We start from the raw sequence: 26,909 nt of genomic DNA, 5'->3' as shown, positions 1-26,909 counted from the left end.
ACCCATCACTGAATGAGCAAGCATCTCTGTCCACAGACCTAGGTAATTGGGTCTTCCTGCTTTTGGTTTGCTTAACTTTCAGCCATCCTCACCTCCACCCGAACCTAAAGGTTTCAAACGGCAGCCAGATACCAAGTTATCTGCAAGATCCAAAGCTGTTGGCAATACAAGTAATCCTCGACTTAACCACCATTCATTTAGGGACCGTTTGAAGCAAGGCTAGGCAACCTTGGCTCTTTTATGACTCGTGGACTTCGACTCCCAGAATTCCTGAGCCAGCCACGACTCAGGAATTCTGGGAGTTGAAGTCCACGAGTCATAAAAGAGCCAAGGTTGCCTACCCCGGCTTGAAGGCACTGAAAAAAGTGACTTATGATTGTTTTTCACACAACCGTTGCAGCATCCCTAGTCATGTGATCAAAATTCTAACACTTGGTGATTGGCTCCTACTTATGAATGTCCTGCAAAGACCAGAGGGAAGCCATATTCACTTAACAACTGTGTGACTAACTGAACAACTGCAGGGATTGACTTAACAACTGTGCCAAGAAAGGTCCTAAAATGGAGCACAAGGCAACCCCAGTCTGGCTTAGCAAACAGAAATTTTGAGCTCAAGGAGAATAGTTGTAGGTTCAGGGTTCTCGGTGCTCTCTGAGCTTGCTTGTCTTCTTGCAGACATTTCGTTATCCAAACTTCGTCCGTGCTAGTGACTAGTGGACCAGCTCAGAGAGAACCAAGGACTCGATTGTGGTTATAAGTCGAGGACTATGTGTACAAGATGCACACCGGGTACATCCCTTCCCTACAAATTTCTCCGCAAACGCGTCAGTAAGAATCAGGAACTAGGACAGAAGTTTTTCCAGGATGAAGTTGATTTCCAGTTATTCCCAGCAACATTGCGCCCTAAGGATTCTAGCCGAGGTGGCATTAGAAGTTCTCTCAATTCTTAGTTTTGGCAATTAAAAAATAATAATAGTAATAATAATAAGAATCACATTCTGCTAAAGGAGAAAAAAAAGTGTCATGGCTACTCAGGGAAAGGGGATCAGGAGCTACAAAACGGTAGTGTTTCATCGTCGCAATGTAGTGTTTAAGTGTGATTCTTTGGTCTCAGCATCTGGATTTTTGTTTTTAAGCACCGAAGTCTTCAGGAAGAGTCTCGAGGCAGAAAAGGAGCCCATCAAATTCCACACAAAACCGCCAAGGGATGGCTTCAAACCCACAAGGTTGCCACCCAGCTGTAACTTGGCCTCGGGGAGTAAAGTTTCACAAACTATATTGCAGTGTGGCTGAAATGTAAGCTGGCCTCCTGGAAGATTTGGGCCCACGAGGGGACCCACAGTGCTGAAGCTACGTGCCCTCCCCCCCAGGTGGAAGGAGGAGCTCTGGGTGGCCCCCGGGGGCCCTAATGGCCTATCTGCCGGTCATCGTAGGTGCTGTATCGCTTGACGTGAATGCGCCTGACTCGGTCGCGTGGCTCGTAGTTGCCGTCCTCGTCTTCTCCGCGGGAGGCCTGGCTCCGATTTTGGCTTGTGGCCTCCAGCAGGGAATTATCAGGCACCCGTGGAGTCTCGTATAACAGGATGTTAAGCGTTTCCTCGTAAATGCGGGCCTCAGGGAATTCGACCTGGAGGAAGAAGAAGATGAAGCTTTGGGAATCGGAGCAGCGGTTCCATCCTGCCTCCCCCCCCCCCGATACACACCATCATTTGTAACCCTGAGATCTCAGAAGAATCAGGGGCCTGAAAGCCATCAAGCTCCCAGCTGGGCCAGTCCTGAGCCCCCACAGTGGCCACTTGTCAGGCACAAGAAACCAGGCGCCAGGATAGGGTTCAAAAGTACTACAAGTTTATTTCATGCTATCTATACACAAGAATCTGAACTACTAACAGTGAAGGCAAACTGGTGCTAGATTAGAGTCAATGGAATTCATAGGAGACGGGATTTAGGTCTCTTGTGGGAGCATAGGGATTCCAAACTGATGACCCGTTTGATCCCGCCCTCGGGCTCAGCCTGGTTATCTCCTACACCAGCAGAGGTATTTGGGGGAACATATGCACAGATAGATTACGTCCAGTATTGTCCTCTAATTAAGGATGTCCACAGGGGAGGCAGGCAAAACAATTAAATAAATACAGATAGTTCTTGACTTACAACCATTTGTTTGAAGTTAAAATGGCACTGAAAAAAGTGACTTATAACCATTTTTCACACTGATGACTGCTGTGCCATTCCCGTGGTCATATAATTGAAATTCAGCCACTTGGCAACTCACTTGCATTTATGACGGTTGCAGTGTCCCGAGGTCATGTAATCGCTCTTGCAATCTTCTGACAAGCCAAATCAGTGGGGAAGCCAGATTCACTTAACAACTGTGTTACTCACTTAACAACTGCAGTGATTCACTTAACAACTGTGGCAAGAAAGGTCATAATATGGGGCAAAACTCACAATAACTTTTTTGCTTAGCCCCAGAAATGTTGGGCTCAATTCCGGTCGTAAGTCAAGGACGACCTGTAAATCCTCAAGATGGCATCTGTGACTTTTTTATGCACTGGATCAACAACAGGATATAAAATCAAGAATTTTGATCTTTGATCAAGGCTGATCAAAGATAAGAGCAGCTGGAGCACTCAGATAATTTTCATGGCATCTGGCGTCCTAGAACCTCGCACTGTAGTGGGATGTGTGGATGGTCTTTGGGAAAATGTGGAAAAATCGCTAGTTAGGAAACAATCAGACAAGAGAGGCAGGAACTTAAAGGGAGAGAGAGAAAGTTTCTGCCTTCTGAATTGCAAGTTTGTAGTTAATGCAGCCTTACAATAAAGTAGAATTGTTTCCTCTCTGATTTACCTGGAGGGCTGACACGCACCCAGCAAGTAGAGCGAAGAATACAGCAACATCTTTCTATTAGGGCTCCTTGCCAAGGAAAGGAGTAAATTTCTTAACGCATAACAGCTGGCTGCAGCCTGACTTAACAAGCAGCTCTGACCCGTGTTCCCTTTATTGGAAGCAACATCTGATCTCCAAGCCCTTGTGTAACATGCCTGTTCATGTAAGAAACCTTGAATCTCTGACCTGTGAACTGGCCGACAACCTGGGTCACCTGAACTTTGGACTGACTATTCTCCTTGCTCCTATTTGAAAGCAGTTCATTCAGGTAAGCATCTGAGAGGTTTTTTTTTTTTTTTTAGTTTGCATGCTATTATACTTTGGCCTTGAATAAACTGAAAGGTACCATAGCAACTGTCTGTGTGAGTCAGAAATGGAAAGCACGATAAGGTCTCCAATATCTGGATTTAAGATCTGCTCTCTGCAAAATTTAGGATGCATTCAACCGCAACCAAGAGCAGCTGCAACCGGTAGGCCACATCCTCCAAGAATCTGCCCAGTCTCCTTTCCATCTATCTAAATGGGCGGCCAGCCAAGCTACGTCAACTCCAAGTAAAGTTAAATTTCCTGGTGGATTCCCATCCAACTGGGTCAAGCCTTCTGCCAAACACTGCAACGCCATCTTCATTTCAGAGAAGGCCTGACCATCCCTCCTGTGACAAGGATACTGGAGCAGTAAAAAAGCACATTGGGAGAGTAACCGTGATAGATTCTGCCCTGAGATTTTAGGGTCAGTGATTTTATTTTCAGCCCCACCACTCCAAAATGGCTATTTTTAACTGGCTCAACCGTGGTAGTCATTTCACAAGTAGGCTGCAGCCACTTGGGAGAGGAGGACGTACAGGCAGTCCTTGACTTACAACCATTTGTTTTATGACTGTTTGAACTTACAACAGCACTGAAAAAAGTGACTTAGGACCGTTTTTCACACGTAAGACCATTGCAGCATCCCCATGGTCATATGATCAAAATTCGGATGCTTGGCAACTGGTTTATTTTATTTTATTTTTTATTTTTATTTTTAAAATTTATAAACCGCCCCACTCCCGCAGGACTCTGGGCGGCTAACAATAAAAACAACATAAAACATGACAAAACAAACAGTACAATAACAGTCATCCAGGGGTCAGATTTTATAAACCCCAGGCCTGCCGGAAAAGCCAGGTCTTAAGCAGCTATTTATTCATATTTATGACACACTGGCAGTGTCCCAAGATCACGTGATCACCTTTTGCGACCTTCCGACCTGCAAAGCCAATGAGGAAGTGAGATTCCCTGAACAACTGTGTCACTAACTTAACCACTGCAGCGATTGCCTGCGGTTCACTTTCTGTGGCAAGACAGGGTTGCAAAAATGGGGAAAATTCACTTAACAAATGTCTCACTTAGCAAAGAACTTTTCGACTCAATTGTGGTCGTTAAGTCAAGGACTACCTGCACGAGGGTTTTTTTTTTTTTTTTGGGCCACACCAAATACAGCAGCCCATGACATCCAAGTCACTTCACAACCGTCTCGCTTAGCGACAGAAATTGTGGGTTCAATTGTGGACGTAAGGCGAGGACTACCTGCACAAGACTTTTTCCAACTTTTGGAAGATGCTTCCCTTAACGATATGTAAAGAACGGCCTTGGGGTATGACTGGAAGAAAGGCTGCCTGGGGAACTCTCAGACACCGGAAGGAGGGAAGGAGCTTCATAACAGACAGAAATGAATGTAATGAAAATATGTATAAGCCAAAAATGTATTGATAAATGTAATAATGATGTCTTTATGAAGCTGATATAGTTAGAAATGTACTAGTTTGAATACGAGATAGTAAATGTTAAGGGGAAAAGAGAGAAAATATCTAATGTTGTAACCTAAGATTTGCATTAAACATTTTGCTATTGAATTATTTGATTAACCCAGTCACCACGTTGCTTTTTAAATACTCAAAGAAAGGAACCCCCTTAACTTCTCAAACCATAAAAAAGACAGTGGGAGAATTGTACTTTCTAACTACCAAGGTTCTGTTAAGGGAGCCTTACAATAAGGTAAAATTAGCTCATCTGGTCACGTTTTCTGTCTAGTCTGCCTGGGAGAGTGACATCCCTTCCCCTCCCATCCCAACAATGGCAGGTATCTCAGGTATTCAGCCTTGTGAACTCTCCAGCTTCCTCTTTACGCTACTGTATTTCCCTGAAAATAAGACCTAAGCATAAAATAAGCCCTAATGCGGCTTTGGGAGCAAAAATTAATATAAGACAAGGTCTTATTTTCAGGGAAATACGGGTATGTATTCAAGATGGACAGTGATTAATATTTATATGTATTTATATGTAAGGGTGTAGGTATATACATATGCATGTAGCATGTCTATATATATGTTATGTAGGTACACTAATACTACTACTATTAATAATAATACTTCGAAGAGACCTTGGTGGTCATCTAGTCCAACCCCCTGCTCAGGCAGGAAACCCTATATCATTTCAGACAAATGGCTGTCCAGTCTCTTCTTAAAAACTTCCAGTGTTGGAGAATTCACTGCTTCTGGAGGCAGGTTGTTCCACTGGTTAATTGTTCTAACTGACAGGAAGTTTCTCCTTAGTTCTAAGTTGCTTCTCTCCGTTAATTTCCATCCGTTGCTTCTTGTCCTGCCTTCAGGTGCAGGCAACAAAATTTCATTTTTAATATGTGCCAGTATGCCAACAGTAAAAAATGGCAATAAAGGTTATCTATCTATTAGTCCTGAGACAATTCACAGAGGACTGTCAGCCCTGATCTCCATCCCAGTGCCCGGAATCACCAATACCTTTGTTTGCTTCTTCTCCGTGGCATAAACAATGGAGGTGCAGCAGACCTCGGCCAGCTTCCGTCCCTGTCCAAAGAAACTCCAGCAGCAGATCTCGTCTCCGATGACGTCCTTGATGAAAAGAACCCTCCTGTTGAATCGGAGCGACAGCTTGTCAAAGAGTTCAATGTTCTTCAGAAGATTGTCATCTGAGTTGCTGGAGGAGGGGAAAAAAAAGCAGCTTTATTTATTAAACAAAGAAAAGGGGGTCAACCTAATCTCCAAAGCATTCGTGGGCAGGACAAGATGCAACGGATGGAAACTAATCAAGGTGAGAAGCAACCTGGAACTAAGGAGAAATTTCCTGCCAGTTAGAAAAATTAGTCAATGGAACAACTTGCCGCTATAAGTTTTGAATGCTCCAATACTGGAGGTTTTCAAGAACAGATTGGATAACATTTGTCTGAAATAATATAGGGTCTCCTGCCGAAGCAGTGGGTTGGACTAGAACAGGGGTGTCAAACTCAATTTCATTGAGGGCTGCATCAGCATTGCAGTTGCCCTCGGGGGGCTGGGTGGGTGCAGCCAGGGTGGGTGTGGCCTACTGGGTGGGCATGGATGGAGTGGGTGTGGCCTACTGGGTGGGCATGGCCAGCTCTAAATCGTTCGCGTCAAGGGTGCCTGTGGGGGCCTGGGCAGGAGTGGGAAAGATCTGAGGGTCTCTGGCAGAAGGAGGTGGGACCAGGGCAAGCGCCAAGGTATGGTGCATTTCTTCATTCCTCTCAAAGGATGACACCTCTCCAGCATGCACCCAGGGGGTGGGGGCAACACGGCAGGAGCTGGTTCCTTGATGGCCTTGTGGAGCTAAGATGGCCTTGTGGAGCTAAGAATGAATGTGTTTCAGCATAGATGGCCACCACAAATTCTACATTGGCTCCCAGCCGGCTTGGGCCAGGACCAAGGCAGCGGGGGCCATTCCCTCACTGTTTCCAGGATGGCTTCACGGGCCACATGAAACCACTTCGCGGGCTGCATCCGGTCCCCGGGCCTTGTGTTTGACATGTCTGGACTAGAAGATCTCCAAGATCCCTTCCAACTATTCTATTCTATTCTATTCTATTCTATTCTATTCTATTCTATTCTATTCTATTCTATTCTATTCTATTCTATTCTATTCTATTCTGTATTATTCTATTCTATTCTATTCTGTATTATTCTATTCTATTCTGTATTATTATTCTATTCTGTATTATTATTCTATTCTATTCTATTCTATTCTATTCTGTATTATTATTCTATTCTATTCTATTCTATTCTATTCTATTCTGTATTATTCTATTCTATTCTGTATTATTATTCTATTCTGTATTATTATTCTATTCTATTCTATTCTATTCTATTCTATTCTATTCTGTATTATTCTATTCTATTCTATTCTGTATTATTATTCTATTCTGTATTATTATTCTATTCTATTCTATTCTATTCTATTCTATTCAGTATTATTCTATTCTATTCTATTCTTACACTGCCCTACTTGCCATCAAAAGTGACTCTGAGCTCTGGAAGGCTGGAAGAATTCTATATTTCTGCTCTCCTCCAGCACCAAAAACATTTTGTCAAGGGATGTGTGGCTCCTTCCTAGCTCCAGCAAGCAGAGGCATCTGGACATCCAGGTAGTCCTTGACTTACAAGTACAACTGAGCCCCAAATTTCTGTTGCTTGGTGAGCAGTTGAGTTTTGCCCCATTTTGCGACCTTTCTTGCCACAGTTGTTAAGTGAGTCACTGCAGTTGTTAAGTTAGTAAAACAGTGGTTGAGTGGATCTGGCTTCCTCTATTGACTTTGCTGGTCAGAGCATCGCAAAAAGTGATCACATGATCCCGGGACACTGCAACCGTCCTAAATATGAACCATCTATCACATGACCTTGGGGATGCTGCAAGTCATAAGTATGAAAAATGGCCGTCCCTTTTTTTGGGTGCTGCTGAACTTTGAAGCGTTACTAAACGAATGGTCGTAAGCCGAGGAACGCAGAGGTCCTCACGTGCTAAGTGCGCCAGCTGGTGACTGAGCTTCGTCTTTGCTTCTATTGTTGTGGCAGCTCTGGCACTGGGCAAAAAAAAACAGACCAGAATGGGGCAAACCTCACAACTGTTTTGTTAGCTTCAGAAATTCAGGACTCATTTGTGTTCGTAAATCAAGGACCACCCTGTAGACAAACTAAAAGAATCTACTCAGAGATTGGCATAAAAGAACTCCAGCCTCTGGCTCTACTGTTATTCCTGGGAAATAAAAACGGCAGGGGCTTCATCAGGAAACATACTCCTGACCCAAAAGGAAAAAGAAAAAAAGATTTGGGGGAGTGTGTATTTTGGGAGGGGGGGGTGTCCCAGCAGTTTACCTTGGAGCAAATTCCCCATATTTTAAGCATTCCAAATGTATCCACCAGATCAGGGTGAAAAAAAATGGGCTTTCTGGTGAGTAAGACAACAGAAATTCAATAATGACAAAAAGAGCAAGGAAAATGTTCACACAAGTAGCTGTTGGCTGAATGTTTCTGCCTGCAGTGGAAGAGACGGCTCCTTTGGATATAATAATAATAATGATGATGATGATGTTGGAAGGGACCTTGGAGGTCATCTAGCCCAACCCCCTGCTCAGGCAGGAAACCTTACACCATTTCGGACAAATGGCTGTCCAGTCTCTTCTTAAAAACTTCCAGTGTTGGAGCATTCACCACTTCTGGAGGCAAGTTGTTCCACTGGTTAATTGTTCTCACTGTCAGGAAGTTTCTCCTTAGTTCTAGGTTGCTTCTCTCCTTGATTAGTTTCCACCCGTTGCTTCTTGCCCTGCCTTCAGGCACTTTGGAGAATAGCTTGACTCCCTCTTCTTTGTGGCAGCCCCTGAGATATTGGAATACTGCTATTATGTCCCCGCTCATCCTTCTCTTCATTAAACTAGACATACCCAATTCCAGCAACCGTTCCTTGTATGTTTTAGCCTTCAGTCCCCTAATCATCTTTGTTGTTCTTCTCTGTACTCTCTCTAGAGTCTCAACATCTTTTTTACATCGTGGTGACCAAAACTGGATGCAGTATTCCAAGTGTGGCCTTACCAAGGCATTGTAAAGTGGTATTAATACTATGCCTGGTGGCCCTCGACTTAGGACCATAGTTTGGATTGGGACTGCCGTCGCTAAGTGATGCGCTTCATTAACTGAGCATCATGTGACTGCACTGGTTTTATGATCTTTCTTGACATGCTCCTTAAGCCAATCACGTCATGATCCCATCACTGAGGGATGGCATTGAGTGATGACGTTTACTCCAAACTGGCTGGAAAAGTTGCAAGCAATGATCATGTAATCCCAGGGCACTGCAAAAAAATAGAAGCTGGTTGTCATATGCCCAAATCATGATCCGGTGACTATGGGGACACCATGGAGACACTGTGATGGTCATTAAGGATGAGGACTGGTGGTAAATAATTTTTTTTGCACCAGCATTAACTTCAAATTACAGGTAGTCCTCGACTTAATGACCGTTCACTAAATGAATGGTTGTAGGTCAAGGACTATCTGGAATTTAGTCCCACAGTACAGTCCTAGATGGATTACAAAACAGGGGAAATTGTGTCCAAACACCAGTTAATCCTTAGCTCTAATTTCTCACGGCTACTGCAACAATCTTGTTATTTACTTTAAATAGCAGTAGCTGCATTTTTTTTACTGCTGCTACCATAATTAATAACTTTTTACCTTGTACTTTGACCAGAGAATTGTCATGGACAGGTAGATAAACCACACAAATTAATACTTTTAAAGGTTAGTCAGTGGCAAAGTAATCTTGTCTGCTGCTTTGAAAGACTGACTATATCTTAAAGCGCCTAGGACAGGGGTAGGCAACCTTGGCTCTTTTATGACTCGTGGACTTCAACTCCCAGAATTCCTGAGCCAGCTATGCTGAGAAGAAAGGGAGAGGTTTCCATGCTGAGCCATGACAGCTCAGGAATTCTGGGAATTGAAGTCCACGAGTCATAAAAGAGCCAAGATTGCCTACCCCTGGCCTAGGATCTGTGCCTAGGATTACTTTGCCAAGTTCTGATTGAAGACTCTGAGTACAACTGCTTTGCTATAGTAAGAGAACTTTTCTGTTTAATAACTGACTGCTAAGGGGGCTGAATCTGACAAATTCCTATTCTCCCCCAGACATCCTTTTGACTTACAAAATGCAAAATTTATTTTACTTTTAAAATGTACACTTTATATTTTATATTGTAAATTATATCTATTTGCAGTATGTTACATCCAATGCATGTAACAGGTCGTGTCCTCAACTTATGACTGAGCCTGTAATTATGGTTGTTAAGTCATACTGGTTGTAAACCCAAGGTAACCACGTGACCACACCCAATTTTGCAAGCCTTTTTTTGAGGCAATTGTTAAGCAACTGCCATGGCTGTTCTCTTATGTTCGCTACGGGTAGGTTTGGCTCAAAACTGGAAGTAAATGCCAGACTCCAGCAAAAACATCAGAAATCATGGTCATGTGACTGTGGGAGGTTGCAAATGGCAGTAAAGACGGGCTGGTTGCTGAACGCCCCCAAAATGCAGACATGTAACGGTGGGGGGGAGGGGGCAGTGGCTGTTGGAATTCCAGAACTGGGTCATAAGTACCTTTTCATACGTCCATTGTAACTATGAACAGTTGCTAAGAGACCAATCATAAATGAAGACTATTTTTAATGTATTATATAAGAGCCGAGGTGGCGCAGCAGTTAGAGTGCAGTACTGCAGGCCACTTTAGCTGACTGTGTTCAGCAGGTCAGCGGTTCAAATCTCACCGGCTCAAGGTTGACTCAGCCTTCCATCCTTCCGGGGTAGGTAAAATGAGGACCCAGATTGTTGGGGGCAATGTAAAATATATATATATACATTGCTTACTGGTGTACACCGCTTAGAGAGTGCTTGCACTTAAAGCGGTATATAAGTCTCATAAATAAATAAATAAATAAATATACCATGTGTGTGTGTATACAAAGAAGAGGGAGTCAAGCTATTCTCCAAAGCGCCTGAAGGCAGGACAAGAAGTAACGGATGGAAACTGACCAAGGAGAGAAGCAACCTAGAACTAAGGAGAAACTTCCTGACAGTGAGAACAATTAACCAGTGGAACAACCTGCTCCAGAAGCGGTGAATGCTCCAACACTGGAAGTTTTTAAGAAGAGACTGGACAGCCATTTGTCTGAAATGGTATACGGTTTCCTACCTGAACAGGGGGTTGGACTAGATGACCTCCAAAGTACCTTCCAACATTATTGTTAACATATGCATATAGACACACATATACACACACACACATATATATATATACACATATATAAAGAAAATATATAATATATATAAAGAAATACATATATTTGTAAAATGGCAACCACACACAAGACATCAAAACCACCACAGCAGGGACCACCAACTCAACTGGGTTTTAATGCTTAGGAGAGGGGAAAGAGCCAGATCTGGATAACTTAATGATAAAGAATGAGAAATTAAACAGTGAGAAATTAAACCAGGAACCTGCCGTTTTCTTCTGGCTGAAGGATATTAATTAAGCAACAAGCTTTGTTGTGCATTCCACACAGTAGACCGAACCGGCATAAAGACTACGTAAATTTCCAGCAAACGTGAACAACCAAAATAATTATAACAAATAGGATTTTCTACAGATTTAAGAATGGTCCCTTCTTTAAAAATACAGCGTAGTGGCAAATTCTGGAGGAGCAACCCTAGATCTTCAATTTTTTTCCTTCTGAATTATAACCATGCAAGAGATTGATGGGTTCACATATTCCCTGGAATACAACGTGGGTCTATTCAAACACATATAAGGAATATATTATCTTTCGGCATATCTGCATAGTGTTACAGAGCTTTTAGGTCTGTTTGGGGTCTTCCTAGATTCAACTGGTGGATCCCCGCAGGAACAGAAGGGTGGATTGGAGCATCCTACGGCCAGCATTCCAAGCTTTGTCTTTTAAGTTTCACATTTGCACAGAGAAGAGAGATATTTACCTTGTATAGGAGTATTTGTTGTTACTTCGGTTATAAAGGAGCTTCACCACTGGCTGAAAACAAGGGAGAGAAAAGAGGTATCAATGCAGGCAGAAGAGAGAACATCAAACTTTGTGCCGTGGGTGTCATCAGCAGCTTGTGGAGACTCACTGTGGTAGATCCCACAATTCTCTGGAAACGGAAGTACTCAACATCCCCAGGTCATTATGGAAACCTGAAACCCCCATTCCTGACTCGGGTGCTTTGCACAGGCAAGGAGGAGAAAAACAAGCCTTGGGGGTAATCTTGCCAGGCCTCCAGTTTCCCAGTAAGGGTCATCCTCAATTTACGACCACAGCTGAGACCAGAACTTCTGTTATTAAGCAAAGCAGTGATTGAGTGTCGCTTCATTGTATGACCTTCTTGCCACGGTTAAGCAAATCACTGCAGCTGTTAAGTGAGACCCACGGTCATTAAGTGAATCTGGCTCCCCTCATTGACTTTGCTTGCCAAAGGCCAGCTGGGAGAATGATCACATGACCCAACGACACTGCAGCTGTTTTAAATACATGCCAGTTGCCAAGCATCTGAATTTTGATCATGGGACCATGGGGAGGCTGCAAAAGTCGTAAGTGTGAAAAATGGTCCTAAGTCACTTTTTTCAGTGCTATTGTAAGTTCGAGCGGTCACTAAATGAATGGTTATAACTCTGTATAACTCTGGCAGTCTATTTCTGGAAGCCAGAGATAAATTTGCTGGTAGCTGTATCTGCTTACACCCCGGGAGGGGAACCTGCTCCTTTTCAGATAACCCTGAGATCAGCCTGGTCGATTTTCCTAGTGGACAATCACTTAAAAAGGAGCCAGCCGTGTGCTGCAGCTGCCAAAAAAGCCAACACAGTGCTAGGCTGCATTAACAGAGGGATAGAATCAAGATCATGTGAAATGTTAATACCACTTTACAATGCCTTGGTAAGGCCACACTTGGAATACTGCATCCAGTTTTGGTCACCACAATGTAAAAAGGATGTTGAGACTCTAGAAAGAGTACAAAGAGCATCAAAGATGATTAGGGGACTGGAGGCTAAAACATATAAGGAACGGTTGCTGGAATTGGGTATGTCTAGTTTAATGAAGAGAAGGACGAGGGGGGACATGATAGCAGTGTCCCAATATTTCAGGGGTTGCCACAAAGAAGAGGGAGTCCAGCTATTCTCCATGTGTGCCCACAGAGAGGGCTCTGAGTGCCGCCTCTGGCACCCGTGCCATAGGTTTGCCATCACTGTGCTAAACTATAACATGGCTTCATAGTTTTTGGCAAAGAGGGTTGCAGGATCCAGGCAAGATGGTTGATAAAATGGGCTTTTCCTCTGAACGTGTGGTGGGAACCTAGTCCAACCCAATCCAACCCAATCTAGTTTAATGAAGAGAAGGACGAGGGGGGACGTGATAGCTGTGTTCCAATATCTCAGGGGCTGCCACAAAGAAGAGGGATTCAAGCTATTCTCCAAAACACCTGAAGGCAGGGCAAGAAGCAATGGATGGAAACTAATCAAGGAGAGAAGCAACCTAGAACTAAGGAGAAACTTCCTGACAGTTAGAACAATTAACAGTGGAACAACCTGCCTCCAGAAGCGGTGAATGCTCCAACACTGGAAGGTTTCAAGAAGAGACTGGACAGCCATTTGTCTGAAATGGTATAGGGTTTCCTGCCTGAGCAGGGGGTTGGACCAGATGGCCTCCAAGGTCCCTTCCGACTTTATTATTATCATTAATGGTCAGAGGGTGGGAAAACAGTCCTCCAACACTGATGGAAAATGCAGATTCCCAAGACATGCATGGACCTTGGTTTCATTCCAAGAAAGCAATTCTGAACTTTCCTTTTGGGCCAGGACACTTACGCAACCCAGGGAGATGGGAAACCATCTGATCAGGAATGTGTGAGGGGTGGGGGGACAGAAGACAAAAAAGAGAACTGGAAACTGGAATTCTTTCTCGTGGCTTCTATTTCATAAAGGAAGATCTATCCAAAATTTGGTCTTCAACATCAAACAGGACCATTCAAGCATAGCCCATCTGAAGTATGGGTAGTCTTTGAGTTATGACCTACTGGAAAAGACGGAATTATTACCCAGTTCTGAACTTCTGGGTGCTCAGCAACACGGCTGCATTTACAGCTGTTTGCAGCGTTCCATAGTGACCGTGGTTTACGACATTTTTGCTTGAAAAACAAAGTTACTTCTGGTTTTCAGCAACACCAGGCCATAGCGAACAATGGGTTGCTTTAACAACCACAGCATTCCTTTTACAACCACTGCATGAAAGGTGGCAAAATCAAGTCGGTCATGTGACTTACAACATCACAGCATAGGACTGTAAACGGCGAGTCCATTTTGGTGGTATAATTGAGGACTATCTGCAATTCAGTCCAGAAAAAGTTTAACCATCTAATTCTTTTAAAAGCTTATTAAACTCCTTTAGGAGGCCATTTGACATAGATGAGACTCAAAAGTCTGTACAGCTTTCCTCGCTGGGAATTTTTTTTTTTTTTAAAGTGCTGTTGAACAGCTCTGTGGCTTCTGTGGAGGGAGGAGACAAAGGCATAGATGCCATCTTGACTTTTTTGCCCTTCACGGGGATGTTCCTGGAGTAGCTCCAAATAAACAAATATAACAATATACTTTATCCTTGCAAACTGTCCAGAGTCACTGAGAGTGGGTTGGAAGAGCATGTAAATTTTCTTGAATGAATGTACGAATGAATTAAAGAATGAACTAAAGAATGAACTAAAGAAGGAAGGAAAGAAGGAAGGAAGGAAAGAAGGAAGGAAGGAAAGAAGGAAGGAAAGAGATTATTTCCTATATTGGGGAATCTTAATTGGAGCAGAAAGAGAAGAGGAACAATGGGGAATCCAGTCTACTTTGCACCATTAATTCTATCTACCTCCAACAAATTCTGCCACATTTATGACTTGCCAAACAGCAGAGTCCAAAAATAATAAAAGTGGTTTTATCTGCCATAAACTTGAAAACCTTGAGCTGAAAAGGGTAAATCACGTTCCTTCTTCAGATATTTATATCAACTTTAGGAGGTGTTCAATTGCATATTTAAAAGCTTAATGGAGCCTCCTTTTTTTCCTCTTCCTCATGACAAAGTTCAAATGCCCAGCCTCAAATGCCCAGCCTCAAGACTTCACATATGGTGCCAAATCGGGCTTGGTGTGACTCTGGCTTAGGGCAGGCAGTGCTTACCCTCCATTAGATCAAGGACCACACCAAGCTGGATGTCAAGATCCTTGTGTTAAGAGGTTTTGGGGTTTCTGAAAGATTGAAATGCTGCTTTAAGTGACGTCTTGGGTCAAGCAATCCTAATAAATCTCCAGGTAGCCCACAACTTACAACCACAATTAGAAGCAGAATTTTAACAAGGCAGCTTTTACAATCTTTTTTGTCAGTTCTTAAGTGAATCATTGCAGTTAAGCAAATTTTGCTTTTTAAAGATATATGATTGATAGATAGATAGATAGATAGATAGATAGATAGATAGATAGATAGATAGATAGATAGATGATATAGTCCTCAACTTATGACCACAACTGGACCAGACTTTCCACTGTTAAACAAGGTGTGGTTGAGTGAGTTGCCCCCAATTTTATCAGCTTTCTGCCATGGTTGTTAAGTGAAGCACTGCAGTTAAGTGAATCACATGGTCATTAAACAAATACAGTTTCCCCCTGTGACTTGGCTTGCCTGAAGCTGGCTGGGAAGGTTGCAAAGGGCAATCACATGATCCCGGGACGCTGCAATTGTCAAAAATACAATGCTGGTGCCTGAATTTCCATCCCATGACTGGGCGGGGCTGCTGTGACATTCATAAGTGCGAGGACTGGATGTAAGTCACTTTTTTCAGTGCTGTTGTGACTTCAAACGGTCACTACATGAATGGTTGTTAAGTCAAGGACTACTTGTATTCAGACAAAAAGGGCAGACCACATACTGAACCTTCTACTTTAGTGTAACGTGTGGAACCGCCCTTTTCCTCCTCGTTTCCCCCCCCCCCAATACCTTCATGGTGGATTCAATGAGTCTCTCTTCCTCTTTTGGAGACGTGATGACAGGGATATTGCAGAGAGGATAGTAGGTCTCTTTCTTGTCCTGCAAACAGAATTGCACACATCCGGACAGATTAAAGCAGGGTAGACTGCCACTGCCTCTGGAATCCCATTGTTCTGAATGGCAGAAATGAAGATTTAAGTTAGAAAGCATATCTGGCTTTTCTTTCTTTCTTTTTTTTTTTTGCCAAGGTGTTGAGGAGGCGGCTACTGGAGGACATAATTTATGTCTTAAGCCTTGCAGAGAATTTTGATTAATTCCCCCCTCACACACACACACACTTTTCAAAGAAGGCGTGAGAACGGCTCCAACAAATATCTGAGGAACCTCTTCAGAGTTTTAAGAGAGTGAAGGCTTTAAAGATTGAAAACATGAGAACAGAATGCCTGAAAGTTTTGTAGTCCATTTGGGGGGGGGGAGGTTTGAAGCCCTCAAATTCAGACTGGGCGGGGGGGGGGCGGCACAAAGGCCCCCGTCTCTAGAATAATCATCTACATGGGAGACTTCAGTCTGTCCTTACCCAGAGAACTTTAAATATACACTAGTCACCTATCAAGGACCTTTTTCGAGTAGGATTCTTGCCTTGGGCAAAAGGGTTGAGCTGGATGACCTACAGGGTCCCTTCCTTCTCTTGAGCTTTTACCATTCAGCGTGTGCAGCTCCCTTACCTGCAAGGCAGCTTGACAGAGGTCCACCAAGCCCTGGATGAGGTAATATTTGGCTTCGGCCATCAGCTCCTTGATCTCCTGCCGGTTCTTGGGTAGAGTGACCGTGTTGTCCCGAAGGTAATTTAAGACGGTTCCAAAATGCTTCCCACAGCGGTCGATCAGGATCCAGCCTGGGAAAGAAACAGGAGACCTTGGGTTTTAAGCAAAGCAGGTGGAAAAATATATCACCCCGCAGAGCTTCGTTTTCCACCAGGAAGACTCGCAGGAGTATGAAAACTTGCCTAGTCTTGGGTGATAATTCCAAACAAATCTCAGAAGAGGCCAATTATAACTTTAATTAATTAGATTTACAGGTAGTCCTTGACTGTGGCAAGGAAGGTCATCAAAAAATTGGGCAAAACTCAATATCTTACTTAGCAACAGAAATTTTGGACTCAGTTGTGATTGTAAGTGGAGGACTACCTGTCCCGACGCCAACTAGAACTCAAAGAAAGAGGAGAACCAACACAAAGCTGTATCTCCCATTCCCAACCTTTGGAACCAATACAGAGGAATGCCTGTGCTGGGAGATCAAAATGGATGCATCAGCCCATCCTGCTCCCACCAGAGATGATCCACAAACATAACTGATCCTGTTTCCCAATAGAATATTTTACAAGAGCAGCCGGAGACACGGTTGGCGAAAATGCAAAACCGCAAAGCATGAATATTTTCATTTTATCTTGAAACTAAAGTAAGTGACAGAGGGTTAAGCTAGTCAAGTTTACCACCCCGCTCTAATTATGCTTGCTTTTCTAAAACAAATGGACACAAGGCAGGACAGGGGTCCTGAGTGCAAAACTTCTCAGAAAGCAGAGAGTCAAACCTACCTAATGTGCAAAGTCTGTTTTTATAAGCACTCGGAACCTCTCAATCATGTCGACTTAACACCTGTCCATAAAAACATCTACTGAGGAAGACATATCTCAGTTGCAGCCCTTATGTATGACTTTGCTTTCCTGTTCAGTTGTGTCCAACTCTAAAAGACTGCCTGAACAAGTCCCCACAGCTTTCTTGGCAAAGTCTTTCAGAAGTGGCTTATTTATTTATTTATGAGACTTATATACCGCTTTAAGTGCGAGCACTCTCTAAGCGGTGTACACCAGTAAGCAATGTATATATATATATTTACATTGCCCCCAACAATCTGCGTCCTCATTTTACCTACCCTGGAAGGATGGAAGGCTGAGTCAACCTTGAACCGGTGAGATCTGAACCGCTGACCTGCTGAACACAGTCAGCTAAAGTGGCCTGCAGTACTGCACCCTAACTGCTGCGCCACTTCGGCTTGCCATTGTCTCCTTCCTAGGGCAGAGAGCATGTGACTGGCTCAAGCTCCCCTGATTGGCTTTGTGCCTAGGGCAGGACTAGAATTCATGATCTCCTTGTTTCTACCCTGATGCCTTAACCCAGTGTTTTTCTACCTCAGCACCTGGAAGAGGTGTGGATTTCAATGAATATTTGAGAAAAGCCCAACTGCCTTCCTTCTGGCTGACACCAAAGCCCATATTTATCCAATGCAAACACTCCCCTGCAGGTGAGTATAGGCAATCCTTAACTTACGACCACAAGTGGGAGCAAAACTTCAGTCACTGTACTGTGGACATGAAGTAAGCCACACCCCATCTTATGATTATTTTGATGTGGTTAACAAATCTGCCTTGCCCCACTGACTTTGCTAGTCAGAAGCCCCCTGGGGAAGGTCTCAACTGGTGATCATGTGACCAGAAGAAGTTTCCAGGGTCAAAAGTTTCCAATACTGTCGTAAGTTTGAATGGTTGTTAAATGAGTGGTCGCAAGTTGAGGACTTCTTGTAAGGCTAAATTATCCTGGATTATAGAGTTCAGATTAGAAAGGGAGCTGGTGGCATGTTTTGAAGGACGGGCTTATAGGCACTCGGCTTTGCAGGTTTCTATCAGCACCCACCTTCCTTGTCGGAGAGCACCTCCATTCTTCCGCTGAACATAGCTTTCAGCATGGTGTCATGGTGTGTCAACACTTGCACGGTGGTGTAGTACAAGGAGCCCCCGACATTGAGCCGCACATACTTATTGCCAAGAGTGCCGACTTTGGAGCTGCACCTCTTCGGCTTTGCTCCTGAAGCAGGGCAGAGGTTTGTTAAGCAGGTGTCACCAGACATCTCCTTCTGCAAATAGATCACAACACGGCAGTGGGTGGGTTTGACCGACTCCGCCGTGGTTGGAAGGGAAAGCTGTGCGGGTCTCCAACTGGATTCAAGAACTCCTTGGAAGCTGCAAGCCCCAGAGCTGAGAGACTCTAAAAGCAGAAGAGAGAGAAAAGAGATTTGTTTAACTGGTTGTCGGTTGAAATAACAACAACAACAACATTGGAAGGGACCTTGGAGGTCATCAAGTCCAACCCCCTGCTCAGGCAGGTAACCCTATACCATTTCGGACAAATGGCTGTCCAGTTTCTTCTTAAAAACTTCCAGTGTTGGAGCATTCACCGCTTCCGGAGGCAGGTTGTTCCACTGGTTAATTGTTCTAACTGTCAGGAAGTTTCTCCTTAGTTCTAGGTTGCTTCTCTCCTTGATTAGTTTCCATCCATTGCTTCTTGCCCTGCCTTCAGGTGTTTTGGAGAATAGCTTGAATCCCTCTTCTTTGTGGCAGCCCCTGAGATATTGGAACACAGCTATCACGTCCCCCCTCGTCCTTCTCTTCATTAAACTAGATTGGGTTGGATTGGGTTGGACTGGGTTCCCACCACACGTTCAGAGGAAAAGCCCATTTTATCAACCATCTTGCCTGGATCCTGCAACCCTCTTTGCCAAAAACTATGAAGCCATGTTATAGTTTAGCACAGTGATGGCAAACCTATGGCACGGGTGCCAGAGGCGGCACTCAGAGCCCTCTCTGTGGGCACACATGCCGTCACCCCAGTCCCAGGCCTTCATCTGGGTTTTATAAAACCTTTTCACTTTAGGCCTCCGCTGCTGTGTGAAAAAAAAAAAAAAGGTTCAATCAATGAGTCAATTTCAACTTCTCATGGGAAAAAAAAAATCTTGCAAAGTTGGAATTGAACTTTTTAGTCCCACCCAGTCTGCAGTTATCACCACAGCCACGCCTACCCCATGGGGCACACCCACCCAATGGGTCACACCCACCAGGCACCGGACGATGCATAAGTGAGTTTTGGGTTGCAGTTTGGGCACTTGGTCTCTAAAAGGTTTGCCATCCCTGGTTTAGCATGTTGTAAGAAGAGATCAGAAGCATTGCTACAAAAATAGAGATTTCTAATTATTGAAACCTGAGCATTCTTCATAACTGAGACCCAGTGTACACATTGGCCCATCTCCATGGGAGATCAGGAAAACAACTAGGAGCAAAGCCTTCCTGGTTGAGCTCCAGGTTCCTTTTTAGAGCAGGTCAAGCAGTGTTTCCAGGAAATCATTTTTTAGGATTTTTGAGCAGCTTGTAATGGCAGTCCTCGCTTAATGTCCTGTTGTTTAGTGATCCTTTAAAGTTCTGACAGACTTTCCCAGTTACTTACAAGCTGATTCTGGAGTTCCGATAGCCACACACACAGCTCCTCAGGGTCATGAGTTCACATTTTGGGTGCTTGGCAACTGGCTCACAATTACAGCCATTTGCAGCATCCCACAAACACATGACTGCTATTTTTGGTGTTTTTTTGTGGGTTTCCGGCATTGACTTCCAGTTTTCAAGGGAAAAAAAAGTCCACTGAAGAAAACAGATTCACTTAACAACCACTGCAATACAGGTTGTAAAATTGGGCACGGTCATGTGGTGATTTGCTTAATGACCACCATGACTTACTGCTGTAATTACGGTTGTAAGTTGAGGACTACCTGTAAAGCACCAGAGCTGGAATCATTTGAAATCAGCATAATGATTATTACAATTATTTGTCAGGAATAAATATTAAAACATTCTGAAATCAGTTAAGTATGAACTGGATGGCAGACTCCCAAGTGGCTGGAAAATCATTCTCAAATAGCACTTGTAAATAGTTCAAACAAGAGGAAAGCTTCAAGAAAGATAACTTAAGGCTCAGTCCTGGGTTGGACACAGGTAGTCCTCGACTTACGATCACAACTGAGCCCAAATTTTTTCTTGCAGCAAGTGAGGAAGTTGTTAAGTGAGTTTTGCTCCATTTCTTGCCACAGTTGTTAAGTGAATCACTGCAGCTGTTAAATTAGTAACATGATCTGGCTTCCCCATTGACTTTGCTTGTCAGAAGGTCCCAAGAGGATCACATGACCCCCGGGACACTGCGACCGTCGTAAATATGAGTCAGTTGTCCCAAAGATACTTTTTCACAAGGCAACTGGGCTTCGTTTTCTTTGAAGATGTTTCGCTTCTCATCCAAGAACCTTCTTCAGCTCCTTGAGCGGACTGAGAATCTCCATAGATACATGTCAGTTGCCAAGCGCCCAAATTTTGATCACGTGACCATGGGGATGCTGCAAAGATCATAAGTGTGAAAAATGGTCATGAGTCGCTTTTTTTCCAGTGCTGTTGTAACTTCGATCACTAAACAAACTGTTTTAAGTCAAGGACTTCCTGTAACCTCTCAATGTTTTTTCATTAATGATGTGAATGAAGGCAAAAGGAAAAACTGTCAAAGTGGCAGATGAGGCTAAGCCAGGGGTAGGCAACCTTGGCTCTTTTATGACTCGTGGACTTCAACTCCCAGAATTCCTGAGCCAGCATGGCTCAGCATGGAAACCTCTCCCTTTTCCCTCAGCGTGGCTGGCTCAGGAATTCTGGGAGTTGAAGTCCACGAGTCATAAAAGAGCCAAGGTTGCCTACCCCTGGGCTAAGCCAATGCGAGACAGCTAATAAGAGAACCAACAAAGAAAATTCACAGGCATCTGGATTGTTTAGCGAAATGGATGAAAACCACAGAGAAAATTGAGGGAAATTGATGCAGGATTCGTCCTGGAGCAAAAAGAAAGTCAATGCACAGGTATAGTGTAAGAACAAGTCGTCCTCAACTTATGACTGTTTGAAGTTATGCCTTCCCCAGGTAACTTACAATCCACTTTCAAAGTTCTGATGGATACACACACACCTACACACCCTATGCTGGGCAACCCGTCCTACTTTTACAACCATATGCAGCATCCCATGGTCACGTGACCACGATGTACCTTTTTTCCCCAGAAACCAGCATTTACTTCCAGTTTCCGGCAAACACGCCCATTGCTTATACAGATAGTCCTTGACTTACAACCATAACTAAGCCCCAAATTTCTGTTGCTAAGCAGGATATTTGTTAAGTGAGTTTTGCTCCATTTTACGACCTTTCTTGCCAAAGTTCTTAAGTGAATCCCTGCAGTTGTTAAGTTAATAATATGGCTGTTAAGTGAATCTGCTTTCCTCATTGATTTTGTTTTTCAGAAGGGGATCCCATGACCCTGGGACACTGCCACCATCGTAAATATGAGTTACCGTAAATGCCGGCGTATAAGACGACTTCCGCGAGCGCTGAAATCGGCGCCAAAGACGGGGGTCGTCTTATACGCCGAGTCGTCTTATACGCCGGAAATACTGGTAGTTTCCGGCGTATAAGACGACGTTCTAGGAATGCGGCCCGGCTATAAAGACGGGGGTCGTCTTATACGCCGGGTCGCCTAATACGCCGGCATATACGGTAGTTGCCAAGCGGCTGGATTGGATCACATGACCCTCGGGAAGCTGCAACAGTCTTAAGTATGAAAAACAGTCATAAATCACTTTTTTCAGTACCGTTGTAACTTTGAACAGTCACTAAATGAACTGTTGTATGTTGAGGCCTACCTATAACGGGTTTAACAACCATCACAAAAAAGGTGGTAAAATCAGGCATGATCACATGGAGTCCTGCTTAACGACTGTCATGACTTATGACTGTAATTCCAGACTCAAGTTATGGGAGTAAGTTGAGGACTTACCTGTATAGCAGACAATAAGTCCAACTGGGGAACAGTTTATGTGAAAAAGATCTTAGACATTTACAGATCACAAGCTGAACATAGATAGGCAATATCACATACTAAAAAGGATAAATGCAGTTTAAGGCAGTGCCAATAAAAATACATTTTCCATCTTATGGAAAGTATTAGTTTCAAAATATAAAGAGCCGTTCAGACCATCTTAACAAAGTCCAGTACCTGAATGGTATCAAATAGACTAAAGAGTCAACTTCTTTTTCTCCCAGGTTAAAGAATATAGAAAAAGTAGATTTAAATAGAAGACAGACACGTATATAATCACACACAGATCCCCTGATCAGACAAATTACGAAAGATATGAAGCTTTGAAAAAATAAACACACTTCCTGTTTTCAAGAAACATTCAAAAGAGGTTCTCATTCAGATTGAAGACAAAGAGGAAGGGGCTTTTTCCCCCCTTGTAAATGGCAATTAATCTTTGCTTAAATTTAATGGGATGTCACAATCTAACCAGTCCATCTAAGAGTGTACCTGGAATATAAAAATGATCTTCAGAAATGAAGGAAAAGAAAAGTACCTGTTGTTTAAAGCCGTATCCGCAACCAAGGCAATCCTGAACTATCTTCTGGACAGGAAACCAAAGTCCAGAGCTCAATCACTGCATTTGAGAGAGGCGGCAGGAAAATGGGGCACACACAGACACACACACCGTCCTGCCCTGAAGGATGACGCAAGGGGACTGACTCAGCCTCTCTCAAACAATAGGAACATTTCCTTTCCTTCCTCCCCGTTGGACTTTGGCTTTTTAAAAACTTTTTAACTGTCCTTTATAAAAAGTAATAAACTGGAAATACCCAGCGTCACAACCAGTTTCTGTTTTCAACAGCACCAGCAAGTGCCAACTGGATGGCATTCAGGAAAGATCATGGCAGATCACCAAACTGGAAAAAAATGGCCATAAAAACAATCGGATTTGAGCTGCAAAGACGGAGAGATGGGAATGTGGCACTTGTCACTAGTCCTTAACATACAACAGTTCATTTAGTGACCATTCAAAGTTACAATGGCACTGAAAAAAGTGACTTTTTTCCCCACAATTACGACCTTTGTAGTATCCCCCTGGTCATGTAATCAAAATTCAGATGCTTGGCAACTGGTTCATATTTATGATGGTCGCAGTGTCCTGGGGTCATGTCATCACCTTTTGCGATCTTCTGAGAAGCAAAATCAATGGGGAAGCCAGATTCACTTAACAACTGTGTTACTAATTGATCAACTGCAGTGATTCACTTAACAACTGAGGTAAATAAAGTTGTAAAATGGGGCAAAATTCACTTAATGTCGCACTTAACAACATAAATCTTGGGCTCAATTGTGGTCCTAAGTTGAGAACTACTTGTACTGACCATGCCAAGGGTGCTGGAAGTTTTATCACAATTGGAGCCCCCTGGATTCACAGGTAGTCCTCAACACAACCATTCATTTAGCATCCATTTGAAGTTACAACGGTACCAGGAAAAATGACTTATGACTGGTCTTCCCAATTTTGTGTCCTATTTTGATACACTGAGGATGCCAGAGTGTGCCAAGATCCAACGACTGTCCTGAAGCTACTTTTCTCAATTTGATAAATACAGGTAGTCCTCATTTTGTGATAATTGGGACTGGCAACTTGGTCATTAAATGAAGAGGTTGCTAAGTAAAACATTGTGATTTTACAATTTTATTCAAATTTTCCTTGGCTTTAGAGACCTGCAAAAATTGTCAGTGCAAGGATTGGCCCCAAAGTTACTTTTTCCATCACCATCCTAATTGCAAATAGCTCCGTGCGAGGCAGTCGCTAAGCGAGGACTACCTATGAGACAGAATTCTAAAAGGTAGCAGTGTTTGTTTCTTCCATCGCTCAGCCCACAAAAGAGCCACCTCTCCACCAGAGGTCACAAACTCAGTCTTTCTCCTGGCCATTTTCAGAGTGAAATGCTCATTTGTCCAGTGGGGCCCTTTCCTTCCCATTGAAAATCCTGCTTCAAGCCTCTGGTGAAAAAAAATTATAGTTTAATAATTTTGCAACCCCAAGCTTGGCTTCAACAAGGAAGGAAGAGCAGCCAGGAAGAGAATTAAATGTTTTATTACATTTTCATCCGGCAACAGATGAGGTCTTCCACTGTGGCCTAGTTGCAGGACAGCTGAGCAAGAGACATAAAGCCAAAGACATTCAAATAATTTCTTTGGCTGAGCCCCTTTGGATAGACTTGAATCCAGCTCTCCCCCATCTAAATCCAATGCTTCAGTCCTTAAGATACATCATGGCTAAGCATTCTGGGGAATTCTTCATCGCCAGTTCATAAACGCTATAGATGTAGCTGTCTTCTCCTGTGGCCCCACATAGCACAAATGGGAGCCATACTGCAGTTTATGCTCTCAGCTTGCTTGTTCTGCAACTCCTCCAGATCTCACTGCTGAAATTTGGCCTCATTTTTCAAGATTCAGTTACCAATCCTACCTATTGTCCATTTTAACACTAATAAACTTGGTTCTCCATGTCTGCAAAAAAAGCCATCAACGTGCACCTTAGCAAGCTGCCCTTCTGATGTTTGTATGGTAATTTCTATCACCAGCAATGGCTCAGCAAGATGGGCCATGTAATCCAAATACACCTGGAAGCCCTCAAGTCAACCCCTTCTTTAGTGATTTTGATTCTGCATATAAAAACACACACCAAAATACCTTATGAATTTGTCTTCAGATTCATGGAATATTTTAACAAGCGGTATAACAATTACTTTTCCAGTCCTGTTTTAAACTGGCAGTTTTTACAGGTAGTCTTCATTTAGTGACTGCCTAATTTAGCAACCGCAGTTACAGCATTAATGGAAAAATTAATTTGGCAATCAATCCTCATGTTTACAACCTTCACAGGTCTGTAAAGCCAAAGGAAGCAGAAGTGAGGCCATCAAATCATGATATTTCACTTAGCAACTACTTCACTCAATGACCGAGTTGGTCATCTCAATTCAAGTTAAGTGGACTTCCTGTATAGCAATTTTAGGTTACCATTCACACTGCTGTCTGAACATTTCCAATTAGTTGTTCAGCATCAAGGTAATCTGGAAATGTAAACTGTCCTAGTAAACCAATAACTACTGAAACTATAAGAATATATACAGTACGTGCTGGGACTCAGTTTGGGGGGGGTGTTCAAAAGGGCCAATTACTTTTGTACAGCTCCTGCTCAAGGCTCCTTTTGTTCTATTTAAATTTGATTTTCTGTTCATGCTTTTTCTTTTAGGGCAGGGGTCTTCAAACTTGGTCCTTTTATGACTTGTGGACTTCAACTCCCAAAATTCCTCAGCCAGGCACGCTGGCTGAGGAATTCTGGGAGTTGAAGTCCATAAGTCATAAAAGGGCCAAGTTTGAAGACCCCTGTTTTAGGGTTTGGACTACAAGTAGTCGACTACAAGTAGTCACCCGCTCCCCTGCAGCCATATGACAACCACTGCAAAAAAGGTCAGTCATGTGGGTGACCCGATTTACGACTGCAATGGGCAAGTTCCATTATTGTCATAATTTGAGGGCTACCTGTATTTAGATTTCTATCTCACCTTCTGTCCAGGTGGCTCCCTTCCTTTAATCCCCAAAGAGTTCCCTCAACCCTACCAGACACATCTGGCTGAGCCTCCCCAGTTCTGATCCAATGCTTTAACCACTACACCATCCTGGCTATATTTACAGAAGGGTGCCCAACTTTTTTCAAGCAAAGGGGCATCCTTGCTTCTGAATGCTCACTGGGGGCTGTGTACCAAAGCTAGCATACTACTACCATATGATCAGGAGTCGGGGAAGAATCCCTATATTTCATTTCATCTCATTTGAAGGCTCAGAACATCCAACGTAACAGGTATTCAGTAATTTCCCTCTTCAATCTTATTCAAAATGACTAAGTGGCCCTACCATCATCCCCTCCTGAGTTTGAATTCTTGGCTGCCTTTCAACAGGTGTAGCGTTTCCCCACCTCCAGTCTGTGTAAAACGGCATGTGACGGACTCCTATCCACCGACGCTAAAAGAGGTTGGGAGTCGTTGGGAGGGGGGCTATAAATTATACAAATAAATCAAAAAGGAAACTCTTGCACCCAGCTTGCCCTTACTCCCGCCTACCTCGCTTTATCTCAAACCTCTCGTCCCCAAATACAGAATCAATTTCACTTCCCGTCTTTGTCCCAAACGGGCCCTCCCACCCCATTCGCCCTGCCAACCGCTGGCTCTTTCTTTACCTGCCTCTGAGCCGTTCCGCGCTGCTCCCAGACTAGGCCACTAATGGCTCCGCGGGACCTCCGAGCGACGGCTGGGCAAAGGAGCGGAACTGACCTCAACCGGCTCCGAGCCACACGCCGCGCCTTCAGCGTCTCAATCCCGGCCAAAGAGAGAAGCTCCAAGTTGGGGCTGCAGCAACAGGCTT

The 26,909-nt window shown here is 43.6% G+C and overlaps 1 protein-coding gene across 2 annotated transcripts; it reads right to left on the bottom strand.

Annotated features, from left to right (window-relative positions):
* Positions 1 to 854: 854 nt before the first annotated feature.
* Positions 855 to 26,881, bottom strand: TNFAIP1 (TNF alpha induced protein 1). 2 transcript variants are annotated; one of them, XM_039341691.1, is made up of 7 exons: positions 26,725 to 26,881; positions 18,461 to 18,811; positions 16,496 to 16,665; positions 15,780 to 15,869; positions 11,738 to 11,790; positions 5,688 to 5,883; positions 855 to 1,627 (listed from the first exon to the last, which is right to left on the bottom strand). In XM_039341691.1, the coding sequence occupies exons 2-7, from the start codon at positions 18,672 to 18,674 to the stop codon at positions 1,406 to 1,408; spliced, it is 945 nt and encodes a 314-aa protein (XP_039197625.1). In that variant the 5' UTR covers positions 18,675 to 18,811; positions 26,725 to 26,881; the 3' UTR covers positions 855 to 1,405. The 2 variants fall into 2 exon arrangements, with proteins under 2 accessions (XP_039197625.1, XP_039197632.1); XM_039341698.1 differs by lacking the exon at positions 26,725 to 26,881 and adding an exon at positions 23,029 to 23,134.
* Between the last annotated feature and the right edge of the window lie 28 nt (positions 26,882 to 26,909).

This window comes from Crotalus tigris, unplaced genomic scaffold, assembly GCF_016545835.1.
Source record: "Crotalus tigris isolate CLP2741 ecotype Arizona unplaced genomic scaffold, ASM1654583v1 scf7180000017550.10884619, whole genome shotgun sequence".
Classification (NCBI taxonomy): Eukaryota; Metazoa; Chordata; class Lepidosauria; order Squamata; family Viperidae; genus Crotalus; species Crotalus tigris.
This window is presented reverse-complemented; position numbering and strand designations above follow the sequence as displayed.